Below are 26,519 nucleotides of genomic sequence, written 5' to 3' on the forward strand. Positions count from 1 at the left end.
CTGGCATTTGGCTTCACTGACTAAAACAGAAAAGACAGAAAAATAAACATTGACAGCCTTTGTTTTGTTATTTGAGGAAATAGTATTGAATGGTAATCCTGTATTCTTTAGATTATTAAATTCTGTATGGAAAAAAAAAACATGAAATAATATTTTTATTCAGCAGGAAGTGGTTCTTATCCACTAAACATACATACATAACTATACAGTACTCATAAATATTTCTGTAAATATGCCAGTTTAGCCAAGTTGGCTAATTTTCAACTGTAGTCTCTGTGGCAGGTGTCATGAGCACAACAACTAGGGATGGGAACTGATTTAATGTCTCTTATAAGTACCAACTGTAGTACTGAGTACCAATTCACGTAAAATCAGAAGGTACCATGTTAAGGTACCAAAACGCATCGTTGTGACCGTGACGGAGTGGATGAGTAGACAAATTTCCATGCTGGACATGAACACAGCATTGCAAGGTTATATATTGAAAATTGAATACGATAAATAGAAAAACTTTGGGATTTTACTATTCAATAGATTAATATTTATTACGACATAAACACACAAAAGTACCAAAAATAGGTCCCGTTGAGTTCCAATACTGATTACCAAATACTGGACATTGGTACCATATTGTTTTAAATGTGAAAGGTACCCATCCCTAACTACAATAAATAAAATGCCTTTAAAAAGGGGAAAAAACAGTACTGTATCCATTTAAAAAATTCATTTTAAATATTCAATAAAAAGTTTTAAATTTCTCTTGTAAAAAAAAAAAAAAAGAAGATAAGTGTCATGCTCTCTGATCTGAGCTGGAAGAGTATTCCAGGTGTAAAGGCTGATTTATGCTTGACACATTTGCGGAGTCTACGCAGCTTCATGACGAATGACGTCTTTTCTTACCTGCTGGATTGAGACGAGCAAACAAGATGGTGGAAGAACAGGCTCTCCTAGTGGTCAAAGTGCAGAAATACAGGCTTTTGTGGGATTCTTCACACAGAGCTCACCATGATAACTTAGTGTTAAATAATCCAAGGCGTGAAATTGTGCCCACTCTCAAGAGGGGAAAAAAAAAGAAAAATCGGTTAAAAGAACCTGGAAAAATCTCTGTGATAGATATTTAAAAGTTGTAAACAAAGGCAAACTTCTTCCACTCTTGTTAAGTGCTCTGGTAGACGTATGTTTGTGATACACCGCCCCCTGCAGTTTGGGAATGAACACCAACAGAAGCCTCACACGTTCTCTCATGTGGATGTTGTGTGTCTGATTTTTAACTGCACTGTCCCTTCTACTGACTGACCTGATAGATGTTTTCTGTTTTATAAAAATTCACCAAATGATGAATCTGCTGACCTGGGAATCTTTAAAATACAGTTTTCTAATAGATTAATGGTTTTATTATCATGCTACTACGCTCACAAACACTGCTAATGTTTAAAGAGGGGTGTTATACTTATTTTAGCCGCTGTGTGAAACACTTGGTTTTAGTTACTGTCTCTTTAAGACTCCCCCTTCCCTCTGATTGGCCAGCCTTCTGGAGCTGTTGAAGCCCCATTTTTCTATGTTTTGGGCTGTACATCTTGTTACGGAGGCCTGTGAGAGGCAGACCTTAGTGTTTGAGGCCCACCCCTCCAACATGTTATATATAAACAATATACCTTGACATCATTAGTCCAGTAATTCTCTTTAAGATCTCACCAGCATCCGGTGCTATTTTCAGAACCAGACAGACTCAGGGATTCCTACAAAATATAAATATGTAGAGGTTTGAAAATCTGCACATGCTCAGTCTGAACATCCTGCATTGGTTCTTTAAATCTGTGTGTAAAATGTCAGAAAATGTAATACCTCCTCTTCTGTGCCCAAAATTATAAAGGGATTTCTTACATTATAAGGCAGGTTTTAGTTTTATTTTAAATGTAATTTAATGCACATGTGCAGGATAAATCATCAGCTTTAAGAGAAATTTTATAGTTTGACATGTGGTCCATTTTTCCAAACATGATTACCTTGATGAGAAACACTCTTCACATATAAACGGCTATTTCTTCATGTTTCACTAAGTTTTAGACATATACAGAAGCTGGTTAGTGGAGGTAAACAAAGGAAGAAGACTTCCTGAACAAACATAATGGCGCAGCTTCTTGCTTACTGATTAGATCAGGGAAGTTCACACTCACCACTCTAACCCTGAGTGCAAACACAAACACTAAACGCTCTCTCGGATGCCTCCAACGATAAACGCTTTCATTGACTGAATACAAATGCTCCTCAGCTGAAGAGCACCAGAGGCCACCATCAGAATATTCATTTCTTTCCTTCACAGATCTCCTACAAGGCGGTGAGCTCGTTTGACCCTGAGCTGGACCTCTCCAACCAGAGCGGGAAAGTGGTGAAGATGGGCAACGAGACCACCCACATGTTCACAGGCCTCTACCCAGGCTCCACGTACTCCTTCACCCTGCGCGCTAGCACCGCCAAGGGCTACGGCCCCCCTATCATCACCCAGTTCACCACCAAGATTTCAGGTCAGTGGGGTCAACGTGTGGCCTTTAAACGCGGGGATGATACTGGATGTGTTGGCGACTGAGGTCTTAATGTTCACTTCTTTCCATCTGCTTCCCAAATCATCTTATATCTGTATCACTGGATCAGCTTTCCGAGAATAAACTTAGTGATATTTGGTCTGGCTCCTCCATTAGATTAAAAAGAACGGCCAGACACAAGCTGTACTTTCAGATTCAATAAACCGTAGCTGGTCCAACTTTATGAAACTCCAAGTGATTAAGACGTCAGCCACAAAGCTACTTGGCACCTTTTCTTTTGTCTGCAGCTTTTATGTGCACAACTTTTAAGACCTCCTTTTGTGACTGCAGCAAATGTTTCACTGCTCTGTTATTGCAATGCTTAATAATTACATTTTGTTGCTGTAAAAGCATGAGGCAGTAAGTGCTGGGTGTAAAAGGGAGAAAGCTGGCTTTGCTTTTTCTCGCCGTCCAAAGTGACTTGATGTTGAGTGAAACTGAAGTGTAGTAAAACAACTCCTCGCTTTGTTTTCTCCTCAGCCCCCTCCATGCCGGCGTACGACCAGGAGACCTCTCTGAACCAGACGGACAGCACGGTCACTGTGCTGCTGAAGCCTGCACAGAGCAGAGGCGCACCTGTGAGGTAGGCATTCATAACAAACACACACACACACACTCGCTGCAGAGCAAAAGAAACAAAGCAGCATATTAAAACACCAGGAAACACCATCAGCAACTAAAAATGATCAAAGAGACGGTGTTTATCGATGCCCCCACCGTGCAGGAAAGTTGCCAGGGAATTCAGCACCTTGCTGTAAGAATCTCATTTGTTTGTGGATTTTGATCCTGAGAAAAAGAAGCAGCGCCTTTGAAGATGAGAACAAAACTGGGTGCAGCCAAGGCTAGCTTTAGGATCTCTTTTCTTTACATGTCTTTTATGTAGCGGGCTGCCCACCACGAGCCACCACGGGCTCCTGGGAAAAGGAAGGAGCTCCGCCAGCTTGATGTTGTGTTTATTAGTCCTTTATGAGGGGAGCGATACAGACGAGCTTTACATACTGGAAAAAGGCAAAAAGTATCATGTTGGTGAACCAGAGGCCTGAAGGAGTACTGGTCCACGGATCCTTGTGGTTTTAGGATTTACTGCCAACAGATGTAATCATTCTTTCATGTGTTTCTTGATTTGATTCTTATAATGATCCTTTTTCTTCATAAACAGTATTAAAACAACCAGATAGTCCTCACAGCTCTTTCAAGGTGGGTTTCAAGTTCCCCTGAAGCTCTAAATGAGTTTTATTTTAGTGTAAAAATGAGCATTTTCCATGGACTGTATAATAAATGGATGATGTGACTCATATGGAGTTTTAAACTCAAAAGTTTGATAACATACTTTAATAACTTAACAAATGATTCAGACACAAACTGTTTTTTTTAAACCAGGCACATGAATGACTTTCTTCAGCCAGCCTCTAGTGGACGTTTAATGAACTGCAGTTTTGTAGCATATCTTCATCGGCTTCATTTCCAGCTCTGAAGGTTTCTGCTCTGTTCAAATGTGAAGTTTTTGCTGGCTGTCATCCTCTGCTCTTTCCTCCTCTTTCCTCTCTCTAGCTACTACCTGTGCCATGCGTTGGCCTTGATTCATCCTCGGTCTGTTTAGTCTTTTTGTTTCTCCATTTTCTGGTCAGTTCATCCTTACAGATATATTTCAAAACATAGTTGATTTCAGACAAGAAAACCAGATGAACCAACAATCTCAAGTGCTACTTCACAATTTTCAATAATTTTATTGTCATAGAAGTATATCTATGTTCAATGGACACCACTCAAAAGTTCAATACAGTATTTTATGGACATCATTATCTTAAAGCTACTTATGGCCTTGGGCACTGACTGCCCAGGCTCGTTCTCTGTCTGTCTCCTAACACCTCCTCTCATTCCCCTCTCATTCACCTCTTATTCTCCTCTCATTCTTCTCTCTTCCTCTATCATCCTCTATCATTTTACCAACGTCTCCTCTTATTTTCCTCTCATCTCTCACTTTCCTCAAATTCTCCTCAAATTCTCCTCTCATTTTCCTAACATTGTGTCATTTTTTTTCTCAATCTGTCTGCTCATTCGATTCTCTTGTTCTCCTATAATTCACCTTTCTCATTTCATTCTCATCTCATTCTCCCCTCTTCTTCTATAGTCTCCTATCATTCACGTATTTTTTTCCTAACATCTCTCATTTTTCTGTCTGCTCGCATTCTCTTCTCATCCCTTCTTTTCTCCTCTCATTCACCTCTCTCATTCTCATCTCATTCTCTCATTCTCATGTCATTCTCCCCTCATTCTCCCCTCTACTTCTGTAATCTCCTGTAGTTCTCTATTATTTTCCTAACATTTATTCTCATCTCCTCTCATTCTCACATTTTCCTCTTATTCTCCTCACATTCTCCCTTTTTTCTCTTATTCTGTCTGCTTTTATTCTCTTCTCATCCCATCTTTTCTCCTCTCATTCACCCTTCTCATTCTCATTTAATTCTCATCTCATTCCCCCCTCTTCTTCAATCATCTGCTTTCATTCCCTTATCATTTTTCTAACATCTCATCTCATATCTTCTTACCTCATCTTGTTCCCCTCTTATTTTCCTCTCATTCTTCTTTCTTCTTCTATCAACCTCTATCATTTCCCTAACATCTCCTCTTATTCTCCTCTCATCTCTCATTTTTCTCTCATTCTCCTCTCATTATTGCATTTTTTTGTCATTCTCCTCAAACTCTCCTCTCATTATTCCTCACATTTTTATCTCAATCTGTCTACTCATCACCTCTCTTATTCTCCTCTAATTTACCTCTCTCATTTCATTCACATCTCATTCTTCCCCATTCTTCTATCATCTCCTATCATTCTCCTATTATTTTCCTAACATTTATTCTCATCTCACATTCTCTCATTTTTCTCTTATTCTGTCTGCTCTCATTCTCCTCTCATCCCCTCCTTTCTCCTCTCATTCACCTCTCTCATTCTCATCTCATTCTCTCATTCTCATCTTATTCTCCCCTCTTCTTTTATCATCTGCATTCATCCCCTTATCATTGTTCCTAACATGTCATCTCATATCTTCTCATCTCCTCTGATTTCCCTCTCATTTCTTCTCATTCACCTTCATTCATCTTCTGTCATCTCTCATTTGTCTCTTATTCTCCTCTCATTTTTCCATCATCTCCCTTCTTTACCCTGTTTATCCATTCTCATTCTCTCACTCGACATGGGTACATTTACTCATGCTCTCTTATGATTTTGAAGTAGCAACATGAAGCTAAAGCTAACCTTCAGAGTCTCTCAGACTATTATGTTCTAAATTAAGGGGAAAAAACGGCTTTTTGGATTTATTTGGGATTGAGGACCAAAATGGTTCATGGGTATTTTTGAGTAGATCCAATCTTATAAATTCTAAACAGTGAAATATAGCTAATGTGCACTCTTCTTCATTCATGGCACTGTTTGTTGCTATCAACAATGCAGGTCAGGTGATAAACAGATAAGTTTTATAAGTTACATTTTTTATCAAAACCCTCCAAAATCACAAAGACCACAGACCACTGAGATAAAAAAACTTGAAGTTCACACCTCTGTTTTGTCCACTGTGAAAAAAAGAAGGTAGCAGGTAATTGTGTCTAATTCCAAAGCTGCCAAAAAGTGGAGCTCCTCTCCCTGAGCAGAAGATTGAGAAACGAGAAGAGACAGTGGAGGGAAGGCAGACGCGCTACGAGCAGGACGGTATAAGCTGTTAAAAGTGGTCTGCCAGAGGGGCCAGCGGGGCCGACCTGTACTCCTGCAGCAGCCGTGCAACCTGAGCTGACACCAATTAGGCCTCCTCCAGCCTCGCTGCCCGATAGATTTCAGCTCTGCCGCCACGTGACGCCAACCAATTATGGCGGATTGACTGGGAATCGACTGGATTGTGACCTGAAACTCAGATTTATTTTCCATGTGGGCAGATAGGGGAGAACTCGGGGCTGTTTGAGCAGATGAGGGAAGGGGTACGGGGAGCATTTCAATCACTGTCTCCCTCTCGCTAATGCTAATCGGTTTGCTCTGTGAGTCTGATTTAGGAGCGGTTGTAAGTAACACACTCCTCCTGACCCAGCATCCTCCCTCCACGCGCCGTCTTCCCACTCTTTATTCTTCCCTTGTGTCCATAAAGCAAACAAATTGGAAGATGCCGTAGATTACATTCGCCGTTAAATCGTAAAAAGCATCGAGTTGTGTCACGTTTAGGCACAGCTGTTAGCGTCTGCTAGGCTGTGATCAAAGAAAGTTGTTGCTTATTTTAGGACTGTAGAAAACTGATTTCAGAGCACGGTGCGGCTCAGATAATCTGATGCTACAGGGAAGGAACGACACAGGAATTCAGTTTGCTCAGTTTGCTACAACAACATGAGAAATGCTGTTTTTGGTGCTTTTTCTGTTTATGTATATGTGTGTGAGCTTGCTCAAGGCAAAGGTTATAGAAGGAAAAAAGGGAGATTTAGCGGCGTGTCGATAAGGGAAGCGTTTGAAATCATTTTTTTCTACAGAAGCATGTAAGCGTTTATTTTGATGCTATGAATTGAGGAGGCGTATTCTGGCCCGGACGGGAGGCCATTGCAAACATTAGTGAAACACGACATGACTGATAGACAGTTCACTAATCCTCTTAAAGGAACAGTGTCCCCTCTGGTAAAAACTGTTCCCGGCTACGCGTGTCGTCCCCAGAGATTAGAAGCCAAATCCAACTTGGAAATGCTATACCGATTAGCAATTACACAAATATGAGAAATAGACTGCCTCCATCAGCACTGACAGCATCTGCCTGCGTCTTTCTGAAATATGATTTGACTTCCGCGTGACTGCCGGATGCCGAAGTGAAACGGACGTTTGTCATCTGTTATTTTTTCTACGAGCCGGCGCTATCTGTCGTGTGATCTCCCCTCTTCCTGTAATACAGCGAAACATCTGCTGTTTGAAACTCAAACGTCTGGAGCTCCATTACCTCCCAAACCCAATCAGCAGCTCGAGATTGCAAACGGAGCCTGGTGCTGCGGATCAGTCCTCCTCCCTTGTCAAATCCTCATTTCAGACCAGATTTAAAAGTGATTTCATAAAGTGTTCAATCTCCAAATGAGCTCCGTGAAGTGATGGCTACTCTTACAGCTCTGGATTAAACCGAGCTACGCTGCGGCTGACAAACTCTTCACTCAACCGCCATGTTTCCAAGTTTCTGACTCCTTCCCGACTCCACGTCTCTGTGTGAGCATCAGCCGTCACTTCGTCATGCATCTCAGCCCTCACCTAAAAGAGATTACAGCTCTTCTTATTTGTTTGACTGAATTATCACTGTAGGCCAGACGGCAGATCCTAAGTCAGCTCCTCTGGAAGGAAGCTACTTTATAGTCACCTTACATTCTCAAAGGCATCGCGTGGCACTCGAGGTGGAGGTGGAAAACACCTTCAAAAAGCCTCCTAATCTCTCCCGTTTGCTGCCCTCGCCGACTCCTTTCTTTTCACAACTCTTGTTTTTTTCCTGCACACATGAAGGCGGTTTGCTGGCCTTAAAGTCCTGCGAGATTTCCAAGCGAGGAGGAAATGTGTACCTGAGAACCCCTGAAGTCCAGACACAGAGAAGCTCGACTGTGATCAAAGACGGCCGCAATTAGTTTGGACTCGTAGCTGTCTCCTGAGTCTCATCCAACATGTATGACCCGTAAAAACGTCTGACACACGGTGCATCTTCATTTTACTCACACCTACTCTGAGAGTTTAAATTTAGGATGAAACATTAAATCAATAGTACAGATATTTCCCATCTTATGCAAACAGAAACCTAACTTTGCATCTCCAAAGACAAATATCTTTCATCCGTCAGCGAGGTGAGCCTGCCTTCCAACGGTAAACAAAAGCAGAGCGCAGCGTGCTAATTAATGGAAGCCCAGATTCACGCCACACTCTTAATTATAATTAGGCTTTTGTAATTAGCCCACAGAAAGAATGGCAGCCGCAGTAAGGCCGTCTGAATTGTACCTGCGAGGAGATTAAAAAGCGATCGCTGGCTCTTTCTTGCTCAGGCCTCTGCGTGCAGCGCCGGGGCATTAATCTGGGCAGCCGCACACACACACACACACACACTGTGGTAAACATGAGCTGACAGGCCTGACTAAAGATCTCCAGGCTGTAATCTTTAAAAGACTCAGATGAGCTGATAGTGTAAAATTGAGTTTTACAGGAAGTATAAGTGTTTATCACTCCTCATCAGAGGAAGTGTCTCAGAGTCCTGGAGGAGGAGCTGTAGTAGGTCTGACACATTAACCGCTGTTAACACCATTTACAAAGACGGGCCTTTTTCTCACATGAAGACAGATGAGTCATCACAAGCTCATAATGTTTTCTGTTACATGTTTTTAGCTTTAACACCTCTGTTTGTCTAGGATAGGACAGTGGATGGAGCAGGAAACCGGGAGAGAAAGCAGGGAAAGGGGTCACAGGCTGGAAGTCTCGGTTTGGCAGTGATTGCAGTGACACCTGTGGCCGTGATCGGTAGTTCTTTTTACAGGATGAGCAGATCTTTTGAATTTTGAGGCATTTTGAGACTTTTCAGAGTCCTTTGGTGACTTTTTTTGTAAAGCCACATGGAAAAATACCTAGCAACACTCAGGACTTATTGAAGACTTCTGGAGACCCTGATGGCAGAGGACGCCAGGGTCCTCCGCTGCATCTCAGTAAACCACAGGTGCAGCTAAGTCCTGACATAGCAGTCTGTCCCAGCTGCAATCAGAGGAGAATATGCTCTACTTCTTGCATCTGGATTGCAAATTAATTTTGCGTTTTCAAAGCCCCCTCTCAACCCCCGAAGAACTTAACTTGTAGTCCCAAGCACATTTAACTAAATGGCTGCTGGCCATTTTCAGGGCATCATGAACGATCTTTCAAGACCCAAATAATATTGTTTTCTCTGACTATGTAACTGGACTCTCTTCTTTTATGTCTCACTTCCTGTTTTTGATTGAAAAAAAAAACAGAGAAAACACACTTTGGTAGTTAATCTTGGGCGCGCCGACACATCCTCAGTTGGAGGATGTGAGCTGCCTGAACTTTTCTGACTTGCAGCGTCTCACTATGCCTCTATCATCTCACATCTTCTCCTCATATCCATGCAGAGCTCTCATCCAAAGAGCACACTGCTCTCACACACAGTAGTTTACCAGCAAGATTTTGATTGACAAGCTCTGCCAGATCCCACCCCCCCCTGCTGAAAAACATGATTTACTTTTATAGACGCAGTAAATGGTTAAAATTGAGGTTGATGTCTATAGACACCTCTCATCTAGCATCCGTCCACATTGTGAATCATGCAAATTAGCTTATGGCGTCATTTAGCGTCTTAGGAGTTGGCAACACTGCCATGCAGTGCTCATCTACCAACTCCAACCTCACCAATCAGAGCTAACGTAACCTCTCTTTTCATTTTATTGATAGACTCTCAAGTTTGAACAGACCACTGCAGAATAACTGCTGACTGTGGGTTGGAGTCAACATTAGCACAAACAGATTAACCCGTGTTTTAGCCCGTGCTATATCACTCTCCTGCCGATTACTTCAAAATAAAAGATTTGTATTTTATTTTGTAAACTTGGATGAAATGATACCTCCGAGGCATTGGTGGTTCAGTCATCCCCCCTCCTGGCTTAAGTGACCTCTCAGGGGCCAAAACATATATGAAGGTGCCCTCCTGGCAAAACCCATTTAACAGCCTCTACACTGCACATTTTTCTGACAATGATATTTTTCTCTGCTTGTTGTTCTAATAATGTGGGCTAAGGGAAAATGTTCAGGGTCATGTGAGCTTTTCATCCAGCACCATCTTACCTGTTTCATTTCTATACGCTGCGGTAATGAATGGTTTATGTGAACAAAGAGTGAAGGGGTTGTTTGCTAACAGACTTATAATGAAAACACTTAGAATGAGAGTGTGCATGGTTATTTATAATACAGGCGTGCATTCATGTTCAACTCGAATCAGTTAGATCAGGGGTCTTCAACCTGCGGCTCAGGAGCCTCGTGCAGCTCTTTAACACCTTTGCAATGGCTTCTTGTAGCTTTAAAAACAGCATTTTTGAAATATTGTTTTTTTTTTCTTACAGAGGGTATTGATGATTGAAAACATTGTCACTAAATAAAATCATGCATTGACATCTTCTTGAACTAAATCTTTATCCCATCTGTCAATAAAGCCTGCCACCGCTCTACTTCACCTCCTACAACATCAACAGCCCACCAACTTTCCATGCACCTGTGGCTAACCTCAAGTTTTACAGCCCTGGGAAGATAACTACATCTACAAAAAGACTAATCTGGAAGAAAATACAGATTTTAATTCTGTGTGGATAGATTCATTTAACTGACAAAGTGCCAGCTGAATGTAAGTGCTAACATGTGGCAATACATTAGCAGACAACAATAAATGATGAGTTGAGCCATATTATCAATATGTGTTATCACATTAAAGTATTCTTTAAAAGATTAAAATTAAAAATAAATAATTTGAAAAAAATATTGAAATTTTTGCAAATAAATGAATTTATTATTATTATTATTATTATTATTATTATTATTATTATTATTATTATTATTATTATTATTATTTTAATATTCAAATTCTCCAAAAAATAAAAAATAACAACAACAGCAACGAAAAATGGAATGGAAAATTGGAAATTTCAACTGGAAATTTCAAAAGTTTTCTTAATTTTTTTTTGAAACTTTGCTAATTTTTAAGAATTAATAAAAAATCAAAATTTCCTAAAATTTCTTTTTTTTCTTTGCATATTTATTGAAAATCAAAAACTTAGACATCACATGTACATTTTACTAGCAGCAATATTATCAATAAATGTGTTTAAATTCAAGTATTCTATCAAAAAAGGATTTTTTTTTGTACGCTTATATAATTTTGCTCAAAATGTCAAAAAAATTCAATTAAATCAATTTTTGGAAAATAATAAAAGGGGAAATTTTCAAACCACTCTCAAGTCGTTAAATTGAGATTAACGCCGTTTTTTTTTTTTTTTTGTCAATTTGTCATTTTGCCCCTGCCCTTAAAAAGTCTGTCCACGCCCCTGCACAACAGTGTTTTTTGTTTTGATTTTTTTTTTCTGTTGTTGCACATCATAAAGTGATAAACATGTCAATATGATAAGTATCAGAAAAAATAGCTAATTTTTTTGGTGCAAGAGATCCCAGTTTGTTGATATGTTTTTCAATGATTTAACTCACTTTTATGAACTCTATATGAAGCACAAGTTACCGGTTCATCACAGCTTCCTGCTTCTAAATGATCTACAACTTTAATATGACTTCACCATAGATAAATAAGCTGTTTACAGAGTTGAGCAGGAATAAACATGGCTCAGAGATAATATTCTGTCACCTAGAGACGGGTCTGTATCATAAATAACTCTTTAACAGAACTCTTTGTCTCTTGTACTTTCACTCTCTGTACATATACGTTAATACAAGACCTTTAATCCCAGAGAGAATTTACACCCTGTGTTTTTTCTTCTGCTTCATTAATTGATTCTCATCAGTCTGGAAGTATTTCCTCATCTGGCATCAGATCAAATGACATCTCATCTGTCAGGCCTCCTCTTCCTCTGTTCATGCTATCATGCTATCATGCTTTTGTCGCTCTGGTGTTGTTTGTTGTTTCCTCATCAGTCATTCGTGTCGTTCTCAATCATATAATGACTGAATGACTCTGGTCTGTCAGGATGACTCATAATGCAAATTGTGAACTCAGCGTGAGGTGACAAGGTGTCAGCTGCTCGGAGGAACATTAACATGACAGCTTAATTATAGATTAAAAAAAAGACCTGAATCATTGCGTTTTTAAATCACAAACATTAAAGCCTTTCTGACTTTTATGTTGTATAAGTCGTAAAAAGAGGAAATAGTACGTTTGTCAACCCAGAGGATGCTGCTTTCTTAAATATTTTATAAGAATGCAGCAAAAAGTGGATCCAGTGTTATTGTCGCTATCACTTACAGAGATGAACAAAACATTTTCATTAAATTGCAAATTTATTGCGTGCTTGTTTCAGTTTCTTTGCACTGCGGTGAATATCTTGTGTAAGAGAAGCAGTAGTTTAGATTCCCTCTTTATAAGAGCTCTTACCCTCGGAGCCTCATAGCCTTTGGCGCTTGGTATTTTGCCTGAGGAAAGGAAGTCCTGTTCGCAGCGCGTCTATCAGGAAGTCATGGCACAGCCGCATCATCATATCATAAGGAGCCACCTGGGAGGAGGCAGCTTTTGTTTTTATTCCACCTTCTGCAGGTTGATTTAGGATATAATGTGAGCTAGCTCGGAGCGCGTATGTTAAAGTAAGAATGAGACGGTTTGAACAATCGTTATTGTGAAGCTGTCAGACGTGAGAGGAGCTGCCGTTTGATTGACGGTTGATATGATTTTTTAAATACTCCATAGTACCATCTGCAGCGTTCGTCCTGCAGCAGCCTCATCACTCATCTCTCCACCGCTCTGCAGCCACTTAAGGGGCTCTCATGTACTGTCTCCTCCTGACCTTTGACCCCTGCTCTCAATAGGGGGACAGTAATTAAAGGCTGATTCTTGCTGCAGACTCTCAGCAGGATTAGATATTTCATCACCTCCCAACCCGGCGCTAAATACAAGTACTCCAAGGAATTGGGACACACCCACCAAGAGCAAAGGGGGATTTTCTAATGACACTGCAAGCACCTTATGATAAACTGCAGGGTTAAAGAGCACATGCTGTACACACAAGGGGACACTTAATCATCCAGTACCAACCGCAGGGAACAATTGATCATCTCCAGGGCTGTTTGTACAGCAACTATTCAGCTTCAGAGAACAGCCTCTACACTGCACATTTTTCTGACAATGATATTTTTCTCTGCTTGTTGTTCTAATAATGTGGGCTAAGGGAAAATGTTCAGGGTCATGTGAGCTTTTCATCCAGCACCATCTTACCTGTTTCATTTCTATACGCTGCAGTAATGAATGGTTTATGTGAACAAAGAGTGAAGAGGTTGTTTGCTAACAGACTTATAATGAAAACACTTGGAATGAGAGTGTGCATGGTTATTTATAATACAGGCATGCATTCATGTTCAACTTGAATCAGTTAGATCAGGGGTCTTCAACCTGCGGCTCTGGAGCCTCGTGCAGCTCTTTGACTCATTTGCAGTGGCTCCTTGGAGCTTCAACAAACATTATTTAAATAAAGATTTGTTTTTCTTACAGAGAGTATTGATGAAAAAAAGATGTTGATACTAAATGATTGATCTAAATCATTAACCCATCTGTCAATAAAGCCTGCCACCGCTCTACTTCTCTTCCTACAACATCAACAGCCCACCAACTTTCCATGCACCTGTGGCTAACCTCAAGTTTTACAGCCCTGGGAAGATAACTACATCTACAAAAAGACTAATCTGGATGATAATACAGATTTTAATTCTGTGTGGATGGATTCATTTAACTGCCAAAGTGCCAGCTTACTATAAGTGCTAACATGTTGCAAGACATTAGCAAACAACAATAAATTAAAAAAATTTGAGAAATTTTGAAAAAATTCAAAATTTTGAGATTTTTTTTTTTTAAAAATCAGAATTTTGAAAAAAAAATAAAAATGTGATATCTTTTTAATTTTTTAAAATTTTAAAAATGTTAAAAAAAAGTGTATTATTAGTTATTTTTCTAAATTATTAAAAATTGTTGAAAATCATTTGACTTGTTATTAACAAACTTAGACATCACTTGTTCAATTTCATTAATTCCCAAAACATGCTGGTTTGGTTAATTTTTCAATAGGTCATATGCTATCAAATGCAAATTTATTAAAAATCAAAAACATGTACAATTTCATCAATTCCAAAAAACTTCCATGTATCGCATTTTTTACATAAAATTGTCTTTTTTTATTTTTATTTTTTGAAGATAAAGTAGATTTTGTGGCTCTTGAATGACTTTAATCCAGGTGAGCTAATTCAAAACAGCTCCTGTTAAAGTAAAGGTTGCAGACCTGAGTCAGATGTTAGTGACGGGAAGTTAGGCTCATTTTAGTGAGTCGGCTCTTTTGGTTCCTTAAAGCTCCTAGTATAGTATTATTTGTACCCACAACCATCTCTAGGGTTTACAGAGAATGGTCAGCAGTCAGTTTTCTGGGACCAAATGCCTTCTTGATGCCAGAGGTCAGAGGTCAGAGGAGGATGAACTGACTGGTTTGAGATGGTAGAAAATAACCACCCCAAGGTCTGCAGAGGAGCATCTCTGAACCCAAGACACGTCTGACCTTGTAGCAGGAGAAAGCCAGACTGGGTAAGGCTCACTAAAACTAGACGATAGAAGGTTGGACGTTGCCTGGTCTGATGAGTCTGGATGTCTCAAAGCTCAGATCATCTTGAACTGGTTTCTTGAACATGAAAAAGTGTTTCCTGTACTCCACTGGACTCCACAATCCCCAGATCTCAGGCCAACAGAGCTCCTTTGGGATGGAACGGTAGATTCTCATCATGGATGGTCAGCCCACAAATCTGCAGCTTCTTAGCAATGTGATCATGTCAACATGGAGCAAAACCTCTGAGAAAGGTTTCCAGCACCTTGGAAGTGTCAACCCTGAGTGTTAATGCAAGCTGCACAGCCTTCCTTAAACACTGACCTGTGTTTTATTCTCCTCTGTCTGTCTGTGTGGCACTTTGTGCGCAGCCCTGACCTCTCAGAGTGTCACATTCACTGATGGCAGAGGCCGCTCTGTAAAGCGTTGTGACAAATCTCATCCTGACACGATGTTTGCCTGAATCAGTGTTTCTGTTCCTGGAGTTAACTCATGGATTTAATGTTTCTGCCTGTCACTCTCTCCAAACAGGTAAACATTAGGTGTAATTTGAGCCTGTGATGAAAATATAAACTCATCCTGACTCATCTGCAGAAATATTTGCAGGGTGTTGTGACTTATTTGTGTTTGTATCAGTGCACGCCAGCTTGCTTTCTTCTTCTCCCTGCCAACCATCAATCAGCAGGAAAATATAGTGTACTCACTGTCACTGTCACATCAAAGTCTTCATCCATTCATCCATTTTTCATGCACTCATCCATTGATCAGTGCAGGATTGTGGCTCCATCCTCTGTAGTGATAACTTCTTGTTTGCACGGCTCTAGAAATGGAACAGTGCATCTCGATCCTGGCTGCTTATTCTGCGTGGCAGCTGTAAACAGACTCTTTGTCACTCAGTGACTCAATAGATTTAACAGGTGGATGCATGATGCATACTAACGTGAGCGTCTATAAGACAGTCAGTCTCCCCCTCCAGCTAAGTGGCCGGCTCAGAGACAATGTCATCTCTGTCAGAGGCACAGAGGGCTGCAGTTTTGATCTCGCTGAACACAAGGAACGGACGCAGAGGAAATGGAAAGAGCTGTTAACCTTTTCCGTTGTTGAATAATGAAAATGCAAATAACGTCAGAGCTGGACCCGTGTCAGCGCTCATTCATCTGGCATTGTATTTCTTTCAGTCTGCCCTCTTTACCCCTCATAAAATCAGATTTTGAGAGACTTTTACTTTATACCAACAGATGGTTGAAATGTACACTTTAAAACCCCAGCTCAAAAAATGTCAGGAAGCTGTTTAAAATGTTGGGAAAAATAGATTACAAATGTTCAAACTTCTTTTATTAAAAAAAATTAGAAAAGTGCAAATTTTAAAGATGAATTATTATTATTATTATTATTATTATTATTATTATTATTATTATTATTATTATTATATTTTATTTAAACAATATTTTTTTTAAAAAAATGTTTTCAAGATATTCTCATTTTAAATTTTTTGCCGCATGTTTTAAAGAAGTTGAACCAAAAGATATCAATTTCTAGCGTTAAAAAAAGCTAATAGATTTATTTTTCGTCTTTAACGGGGTCTTTACAGACATGTAAGCCCCCCAGTATCATGGACTCTCCTGATCCCCAGACTTTCACAGATGCTGGATTTGAACTGTGAGTTCAGAAAAAGCTGAGTGCTTCCTCTCCTCTTCAGAGGCGAGGGACACAGTGTCCATGATTTCCAAAAAGAATGTCAGATCTGGATTCATCAAATCTTGGAACAGTTTTCCACTTCCCCTTAGTCCGTCTTAAACAGGCTCAGGTCCAGGGAAGTCTCCACTGTTTCTGGATCAGTTTCAATCTGGTTTCCTCTGTGCATGGGACAGTTTGGATCTGCCTTTGTGGATTCACTGATGAGCTGTATTCTCTGATGGTTTTTGGGATGGATTCTGAGCCCATGTGGTGACTTCCACTGCAGAGTCATATCTGTTTTTAATACAGTGCTGCCTGAGGGCCTAAAGATCTCATCTATCCAGCTTTGGTTTTGGTCCTTGTCTCTGTTTTTAGAAGATTTCTCCAGATTCTCTGAATCTTTTAATGATGTTTTGTTTTGTCGATGATAAAACCCCAAAATCTACGCTGACGACTATAGTTATGAAAACACTGTTTTCTCAAGCGGTCTCTCACAGAGGGCTTTTACACCAACATAGTTCTGGTTCTAGAACCTTATTTTGGTTCCAGCTCCGAAACAGTGACATCATCAGTGGACGTGTCATTTCCTGTGTTGATAAAATGAACAGGAAGTTGAGGTAACACCCTCCAACTTCTGTTCTTTTTTGATTTGTTGCTCAAACTGGTGTTCCCTAGAAAGCACCAAGGCCCTTAGAATCTAAAACGGAACCGGTTCCAGAACCAGAACGGTGCTGGTGTGAAGGCTTTACAGAGACCCAGCTCTCCCCTGTATACCAAGGCTTGGTATAAAGTTTAAATATTTTGGTTAATTATTAAATATTCTGGTTACTTTTAGGGAGTTAAAACATTTAATTTTTCTACAAGAGTTAACTATCAGAGCAAATGAAGCAGAAAATTAAATATATCTGGACAAAACTGTGGGTATCTGTTAAAAAATCTCCTCTAACTCCCGTCCAAATAAAGATCAGACCTCATGTACTCAGATTTGGATTTGTAGACATGCATCTTTGTGCCATTCACAAAGATTTTTTTAGAACTCGTAGTAAAGGCAGATAAAAAACAACTTTCCCCGCACTGCCAACAGCGCTGTGCGAGTGCCTGTTTGGCCCGCTGGAGTCTGTTATTTCTGTTTGTGTCTTGTGTTTGCAGTGCGTACCAGGTGGTGGTGGAGGAGGAACGTCCACGCAGAGCGAGAGGCACGGCAGAAATCCTGCGCTGCTACCCAGTCCCCATCCACTTCCAGAACGCCACGCTGCTCAACTCCCAGTACTACTTCACTGCTCAGTTCCCCGCCGGCGGCATCCACTCGCCACAGCCGTTCACCGTGGGAGACAACAAGACCTACAACGGATACTGGAACGCTCCGCTCTTACCACAGAAGAGCTACAGTATCTACTACCAGGCTGTGAGCACAGCCAACGGGGTGGGTGTTTAGATCCAGTCCATTTCTGTTCAAGTTACCGTAAAACAGCTCTCTGCTTCCAAAGAGGAGACTTCTGACAAACTCAAGACAGTTTGCTTTCTGTTAGAAATCAGTGACACGAAGTTAATCAGTGGTTAAAATAAAGTAGAAATCAGGTGTCAGATCAGACATAGAGCACATTAGAGACACAGTAAGGAATAAAAGCTGATTTAAAAATCCTTATACTGACCCACCTTGATGACCTAGGAAGAAAAATTTGATAATCTGACCATTTCTCGAGACGTCATTCAAGAAAAATGCAATGGAAATTCATCCCTTGAGTGTCTGTTCAGAGCTTTGCAGGTAAAGTTCAGTAATGAGGCTAAGTAAGCAAACAAAACGGAGTTTTTATTGTCATTGGATAATATTCTTCTAACATAATTTTCCCCCTCATGACTTAAACGAGGGCAGGATTAGCAAAAGGACGTAATTTTTTTCTTATATGTTGTTAAAAAAGTCTTTAAAATGCTAGACTCAAGCTAGGTCAAAAAATAACGCCTGAATTGCCTTTAAAGAATAAAAAAAGCGTTACATTGTGTCTTGTAAAGGGAAATTATCCCCATTTCAAGAAACTAGACATGTCAATTTTTAATGACTCATTCTTTGAAAGTAATGTAACTGTCATTTTTGACCTCTGATAGCTTTAAATTAGACATTTATCTGATTCTAGATTTCATTTAGTTGTGATTTTGTTTCATTTTTTCCTGTCAAAGTTTTGTTTTGGATGGAGAAACTCCACAACTTTGCTCGCTAAAAGCTAGCTAAATGGCTATGATCAGGAAACCAGGGGCACGTTTATTTTATTCAGACATTTATTGAGACACCAAAGAACGCACCATGCCAAGTGACAACCAACTCACTACAAAATCTGAAATCTAAGCAAGCGTTATTGTCTTAGTTTAAGAAAAAAAAAACGTATTAGGCTGAATATGAGTCACATTCACCTGACAAGTCCAGTAAAATGTCTCAATCCAAGAAATTACAAGAAAAAAAAAACGCCTGAGTTGCTTTCAAAGAACAAAAAAGTAGTGAGTATAATTTACCTGTCAAGTTTATTGATATAAGAGTAATGTCTTATATTAGACTGGATGCATCATTTATGTGTATGTACCTTTAAGGCCGGATGCGATGTATAGGTAATCATTTTAAAGTTATTTGCTGAAATGGAGTTTCTGTTTTCTTCAGTGGTTCTCAAATAGGGTAAAAGCCAAGCAAAATTCCTTTAACACCATTTATTAAACCCATGTTTAAATCTAGTATAAGCTTAAGTTCATAAATTGAATATTTTAGCCAATAGACACTTAAAGTACAGTGCTGTGTTTTACATCTTTTTTCTCCAACCAGAACCACTTTGCGCTTGTAAGGGGATACTTGGCTAAAAAACAAAACAAAAAAAACTTTTCCCTGTGGGTACATCACAGAAAAAAGTTTGAGAACCACTGCGCTATAAGACTGTTTTAAAAGTTACATTTGGTCTAAATGGGTTTTTACAAAAGATTTAACAAGTTTTTCTTACTTCTCTGAAAAAAATTTTTTTGAACACTGTATGAAAAATGTTGGCGTCCTTTTTGATATTTTGTCTTGATTGTGCATTGATAGCTGTAGTAATGTACTGTACCTTTAAATTTAAGACTTGGATTATCATTCCCCTTAATCAGTACGTCATCTGCTGCATTATTAAAAAAGTTGTCTTAAATAACAAAAAACAGGGTCAAGAAGATTAACATGCTTAAAAGAAAATGCATGCTTAAAGCTTTGTGTGAGTAGGTGACGGTGCTTATGGGAAATGCAGTCTTTATCCTCAGAACCCAAACGACCTGAAAACTCCTCTCAGTGCTTTATCCTAAGACTAATTTTTTTCACTGAAATCACAACAGTTGCTCATTATAAGTTAATAATTTGATCCAAACTTCTATTTTTTTTTTCTAAACACAAGAAATAAACATACTTCCTGTGCATGAGGTTCCTCTCTTTTTAAAGCAGACACACACACAGGAGCTAAGTATGATGTAAGGTTTAATGAAGAGAGGAGGCTGACAGGCAGATTGATTGACTGAGAGACAGTGAAGTGGCTGAGCACAGTCGTCCCTGACTCCACACGCCGAGCGCTCACAGGGGCAGACACATGCACGCAGCAGCACAATTGCATCGCTCCTCTGATAGATGTGTCAGGAGCTCCAGCAGCTCAGTCTGCGCTCTTAATAGGCTGCAGCGGGGTCAGGCAGGGAATGCAGAGCCCGACATCCTCTCCCCCTCCATTACTGCCTCCTGCCTTCTCCAATGCAGCCGCACGCCAAATGCCAGACGAGCCTTTGATCAGCGGCATTTAAGAGAGGCAGCCGTCCCAGCTTCTGTAAGCGTGGGCGACAGGCAACAACAACGGGGTTACCGATCGTACAGGTCGCACCCTCTGTCATCAAGTGCCTCACGGCGGGGGCCTCTTCCCTCCTCAGAGCCACTGCAGACAGCTCGATGGCGACTTCAAGGGCCTGCACTCGCCGTGGTCCTGAATGAGAATCACCACGAAGCGCCTCGTTGAGAAACACCAGCACGTCTTTAACAACACGTGCGTCAGGGCTGAATCCAATTAGTAAGTTTGCTCTCCAGAGTGGAGCTCTGAAACTTTCCGGGGCGGCTCGTGAGCGCTCTTTCTTCAACAAACAAGAATAAAAGCGTCCCTTGTTGACGCAGCGTAAAGCGCTCCGTGTGATGAAGACATTTCTGACATTTCAATGTTTTCCTTCACAATAGCCAGAAGCACTCTCTTTCATTAAGCCGTCACTGTCAATAGATAGCAGCGCGGGCTTTAATTAACGTCTAATGATGTTGGAGTGATTTGTATGGGCCTCCCAAACAAAATTAGCACTTAGAAAAGGTGAGTGCCATCCATACCTGGATTTTTCTGCGCTCCTTTGAAATCAAAATCCAAATGTAATGTTTTGTTTAACAAAAGACCCATGTGACAGCTTAAAAGCGGCTCTAATATGAATACACACTCACACACACACCTGTATGACATGAATATGAGTATTTTCTCGTGGCCTCTACTCTCTGATCCTCCTGCATGTGCTCTCCTCTCATTGGACGGCTTGTCCAGGTCAAACACAGGGACACAGCACTCGTGTCTTTTGTGCTGTATTACTCACCGCCTCCCCGTTCCTGTCTGTGTCCCTGTTCAGCAGACCATTGTTGACAACAAACTTCTCTGCCAACAGCGAGAGCACTGTGTGTGTGTGTGTGTGTTTTCCTGTGTGTGGAAGGCTGTTGTCGGAGCTGAAACTCCATTACATATTCAGTAAGGCTCCCTGACGTGTCGTTTTGGAGCGCGGCATGCTGGGTCGGTGTCGCTTGTCACAGGGCTCTGCTTCCTCCACAGTGGCTGACCACCTTGAGCCGCGGGCTGCCGACAGATCGCTGTTGGCTGACAAATCAGCAGCTCAGCGCCGCTAATCTGTGCTGTAGGCCCTCTCGCCCAACTGCGTTTTGTGTCACAGTCATTGAGCTCAACAGATGATAGGGGACAGCGAGGAACTGGCCGAGCTGTTTTGTTGTAAACATGGGTTCCTAGATAGGTGTTGTAGCTCCCTGTAAGTGTGTGTCAGTGTTTGTGTGTGTGTCTAATTCTTGTCTCTTCTCTTCCACTTTCCTCTTTCATTACTTTTTTTGTGCAGGAAACCAAAATCGACTGTGTCCGAGTCGCCACTAAAGGTAGGAACAGATCGTGTGAATCATCAGTTTGTGTCTTGTTTTCTCTTAGGTTTGATTTCCTCAACTAACAAAATCAAGACGAGCATTTTGTTTATTTTTTTTGTCTTTTTTAATTTACTTCAATTTCTACGAAGTTTGCAGCTGCAGATGATTCAGAAATGACTTTTAGCACCGCAAAACAACCACACCACTATCTCTGCAACAACTAGGAGAACAGAAATACAACACAAAGTATTCGCTTACAAAATTAAAGGGAAAGCTTTTTGGCTTTGGGTAGTTAAAGCGATCTTGAGCAAATTGGTGTTTTTCAAGCGCAAGGAACTTTTTTAGTTCCTGGTAAAACATTCCAGAGAGCTACATGGTTCCTGTAGGCCATTGTTCGTTTGCTTTTGAACAACAAGCTGAGGTCTCAGGTAGATTATCCACGTCAGGGCAGTGATGTATCAAGAAAAAAATAAAAGTAATCGCACTCGACCTCCAGACCAGTAGAGGGCAGTAACACAACACTATGTGTAGCCTTCGCCTGTGGCAAAGCCGTTGCTAGTAGAGGCCGTTTCTGAAAGCTTTGACCAGGTAAACACGGAATCAGCTCACTGCAAAAACTGAAATATAAGCAAGTTTATACATGATATTTTTTGAAAAAAAGAGTCTTATAAGACTAAATATAAGCAATGTCCACCTGACAAGTCCAGAAAAATATCTCATTTAAAAGTTTTCAAAGACAAAAATGATACCTCAATTACTTACCACGAATTAAAAGCTCTAAATTTTTACGTTTCTTGAAATCAGGAAATGTCTTTATTCCAGAAACTTCACAAGTACAATGTTCTTACCCCATTATTCTGCATTTTTTTACTCTTAATAACCGATTCATGGGTCACATTTGTCTTTAATATCTTCAATTAAGACATTTTTCTGGACTCTAGGCTCATATTAAGTCAAGCAAAAATAATAATAATGCAGCATTGATGATGTGTTGACTATGGAAGCCCTAAAAGGTCATAGTGATATTTTTAAAGGAAAATGAAAAGGTAATTTAAAAAAAAACGTCAATTTTGTTTGCTTTAGATAAACAAACTGATTATTAAATTTCACAGTAACACACAGTAATATTTTTTTCCTACCCCATTGGCTTTTTTTTTTTTTTTTTACTTTTTTTAAGTATTTCAGGATTTCTTTGCGTATTACTAACTTGAATCAGGACATTAATTTTTTTTGGACTCTACACCGAAAAAAACAGAAATCTTTTAGAGTGTTTTTTTCTCATTTCAAGCCAAAATTGTCTTGTTATACTTGATACCAGCCACTTTTAACTCACCAGTTGAGAAAAATGTCTTATTTCAAGTTATTCAAAGACAAAAATGAGATCTGAATTTCTTGTAACAAGTAAAAAAATCTGCAGATGGAAAAAGAAAATTTGCTCGAAAATTTGCTTGAAACTAGAATATTGTCTTAATACAAGTAACTTTGGAAGTTTTTTTGTTTTGTTTTTATTTGTTATGAGAAATTCAGATCTTAATTTTGTATTTAAATGACTTCAGATAAGACATTTTTATGAACTGGTCAGGTGAATGTTGCTCTGATTAAGCCTTAAAAATACATTTTTTTCTCAAAATGAGACAAAAACACTTGATAAGATTTCTGTTTTTTGCAGTGTAGGCATGAACAAAAATTAAGACACAAACACTTGCCCAGATATCAGTTTTTGCTGTGTATTTGACTATTATAAATCTTTCCTACAGGAGATATCGTAGCTCTGTGACGTGCACCAAAATTAGAGGATTCAACTGTGGTAGCAAAAATTGTTGTACAATGAATTTCATGCAAATTTTTTGGGTGAAGATAAGAAAACGTAGAAAAACACTACAAAAACTGAACTTGATGCAAGTTCTTAAGTCTCATTTTTCAGTAAAAAAGTCTTAAGACATTTTTTCAGGAATTGCCGGTTGGACGTGTCTCATTATAGCAGTCATACTAAAAATAAGACCATTTTGCAGCGTAAGTGTGTCCTGATCTGGTCTTCACCTGCTCTAAGTCGATACATTGACCAGGGACGTTTGTTTTCCCATGACTTGGAGTCCGCCTGTGTGCCCGCCGAGGTCTGCGAGTACTTAGCCATGCTGCCTGTACGTCCGGCTCCACACATTAAAGGTGATGGAGTCTAAGCACCATTGATCCAGGAGCAGAATTGATAAGACCGGAGGGAGTCCTAGTCACACTCTGTTCTGGGCTGTGGGCGGCCCTGTCGTAAGCCCTGTTGAGTTAGCACGCAGCTTCGCCTCCACGTAGACAGATCATAGCAGCAGCTGGAGAGGCTCATGAGAAGCTCTCACGCTAACGTGTGTGTGGAGTGATTGCTGCTGCTAACTCAGGAGAGGAAGTTGTGTTGTTGTGTCTCTGAGACTGGAATGGAAATGTGTGGTTGCCTCAGTGTTGCATGATGTTTTCTGCTTCAGTGTGGCCTCTCTCTGTCTCTGTCTTTCTCCTTCTATCCTTCTGTTGCATGCCAACCTGGATCCACTGACTCTACTCAGCCGCCATACTCGTGACTCAGCTCACAACCCCGTACCTCCGCATCGCCCCAGCAGCTGGAGACAACCAACTAACAGGTCAGACTGGAAGCTCTCTGCACAACTTCCAAAACTTCCTCTCAACACGAAAACAAACAAGTTGCACGAGTGTGTGGTTTTGTTTATTGTTGTGCTGTTTGCAAAAAAAGCAGCGTGATTAAATCAAAGACTCGCAGACACTGTCTCCCACCGTCATCTCCTCTGGACATGAAAGACCCGTTTCAGGTGGGATTGTCATTTGATGTGACAGTAATGGAGATTTTTTGAGGCTCTTAATCCTCTTCATGAATATTTCTCATTATCTCTGGAAGATTAAGAGCTGCTTTCCGCTGTTGTGACAACACAAAAAAAAAGACGCTGAAGTTTCAAGAATGTGGGATTAACTATTAAAATTCTTTTGGTTTCGTCCTGGCACCACTCACGCGTTTCTGTAAGATTAGCCTGTAACAGTATATTGGGACTAAATCAGCTCCATCAGTGCAGACAGGATTGTTAATATGTCACCAGTCTGGAAATCCTCCACAGCCCCACTTTAAAAACTTGCATGTAAATAAGGCCTGAAGACAATATGTCAGAGCCAGGCGGGAGAGATATTTACCTTTCTGATAGGGGGAGAAAACAGCAGCGAGAGGAGAGGAGGAAACACGCTCTAACAGATTTGTCTGACATAACAATTTATCATTCTAAATTTACCCCCAGTGACAGGGAATAATGGTGTTGTTCAGGTGGACAGTTGTCATTCCAGAGGCGTCGCTTCCCTCCGAGTGCTCCTTATCACTTCCACAGGGAGCACACGCTGTTAAAACAAGGAGCCATTTTCCCCCCACTTCCTTTCTCTTTGTGTCTATCTCCTCCCGAGCTGATATTTAATGTTTTGGTTATTTCAGGCTTTTTTATCTTCCCGGGTATTATCTCTCCCGCCCTGCATCCTCCATTTTTCTACAGCTATTTGCCCCAAACATGATTAACCAAGGGTAAAAGATGAGGAGCACTTATCTCCCTCGGTGCAGCTTGATCGGCTGAGCGCCGCTGTCCACTGAGGTTGGAGCTAAAGGTGGAGCGGCAGACTTTCAAAACAAACACCACGCTGGGTTATTTCATGTGTGCTGATATTTATGGTGCAGAAAATGCCACAGATTGATTAATCAATGGGAGGAAATCTTTCCTGGAGAAGAAGAGAAAGCTGTCATTAGTTCTGGTTCACAGTTTGTCTCATTAACCCTTCAACATCAACATGATTCATGAGTCTTTGACATGATGTTTTTACCAATTTTGAAAAAGTTTAAAAAGAAAACTGTTAAACTGTGACTGAAACTTCTAAAGTAATATTTAAAGGATGAATGCGTGTATTTCAAACCTTTATTTTTAGTTAAACCCTGTTGAAAATGTATCAAATTTGATACAGCAGCAAATGTTTGCAAATTCAGTAAAAACAAATAAATAACAAGAACTTATTTGATTAAACTAATTACAAGTTAAAATGACTTAATAAAATTTATTTAGAGTTGTAATTAACTCAAACTGTTCCTCTACACAAACTGCTGTATCATGATGACTGAGTTGAAAGTTGCCATGGTTACCTTCCTTAAAATTCTCTTTTGTTCATTGATTTTTACTAAAACTAAACAGCAGAAACTCAAGTACACATTTTTTTTTTCTGTAATTTTAGATTGGCAAAAAAGTTGACTCTAAAATCTGTGATGAGTATGGAAGCCCTAAAAGGTCCAGAGCAAAAAATTTGATGCCACTGGCTTACGATAAATAAATTGTGCCAATCATTATCTATTTTCTTTTCTTTCTTTTTTTTTTCTTCTTTTTTTTTTACTTTAATGTTTTATTGAATTTTGAGTTTTTTGAAAGAAAAAAAAACAGAGTTAAGGGTGTGCCGAGTATGGAAGCCCTAAAAGGTCCAGAGCAAAAATGTTAATGCTTCTGGCTAGAGATAAATTGTTTGTGCCATTTTTATTTATTTATTTATTTATTTATTTATTTATTTACTTTATTGTTTTATTGAATTTTGAGTTTGTTTGAGTTTGTAGAAAGAAAAAAATAGTGTTAATGATGTGTTGAATATGGAAGCCCTAAAAGGCCTCAAGCAAATTTGTAAAGGGAACTCAGTTTTTAATTAATTAAAAAAGATTGTTTGCAAGATAAGGAAACTTTTCATTTTATTTTTTGGTGTCT

General features: G+C 39.8%; 1 protein-coding gene across 6 annotated transcripts in view; it reads left to right on the forward strand.

The window, feature by feature from the left end:
• Positions 1-26,519, forward strand: part of LOC141803899 (receptor-type tyrosine-protein phosphatase mu) — a 251,406-nt gene that overhangs the window by 142,299 nt on the left and 82,588 nt on the right. For all 6 annotated transcript variants that reach the window (XM_074687966.1, XM_074687965.1, XM_074687967.1 and 3 more), the window contains exons 10-14: positions 2,324-2,525; positions 3,063-3,165; positions 17,745-18,018; positions 21,729-21,765; positions 24,300-24,374. In XM_074687966.1, the coding sequence (XP_074544067.1) occupies positions 2,324-2,525; positions 3,063-3,165; positions 17,745-18,018; positions 21,729-21,765; positions 24,300-24,374 (691 nt within the window). The remainder of the gene's footprint in view (positions 1-2,323; positions 2,526-3,062; positions 3,166-17,744; positions 18,019-21,728; positions 21,766-24,299; positions 24,375-26,519) is intronic.

This window comes from Halichoeres trimaculatus, unplaced genomic scaffold, assembly GCF_033239565.1.
Source record: "Halichoeres trimaculatus isolate MK-OKI-2021-1 unplaced genomic scaffold, fHalTri1.1 fHalTri1_scaffold_15, whole genome shotgun sequence".
Lineage (NCBI taxonomy): Eukaryota > Metazoa > Chordata > Actinopteri > Labriformes > Labridae > Halichoeres > Halichoeres trimaculatus.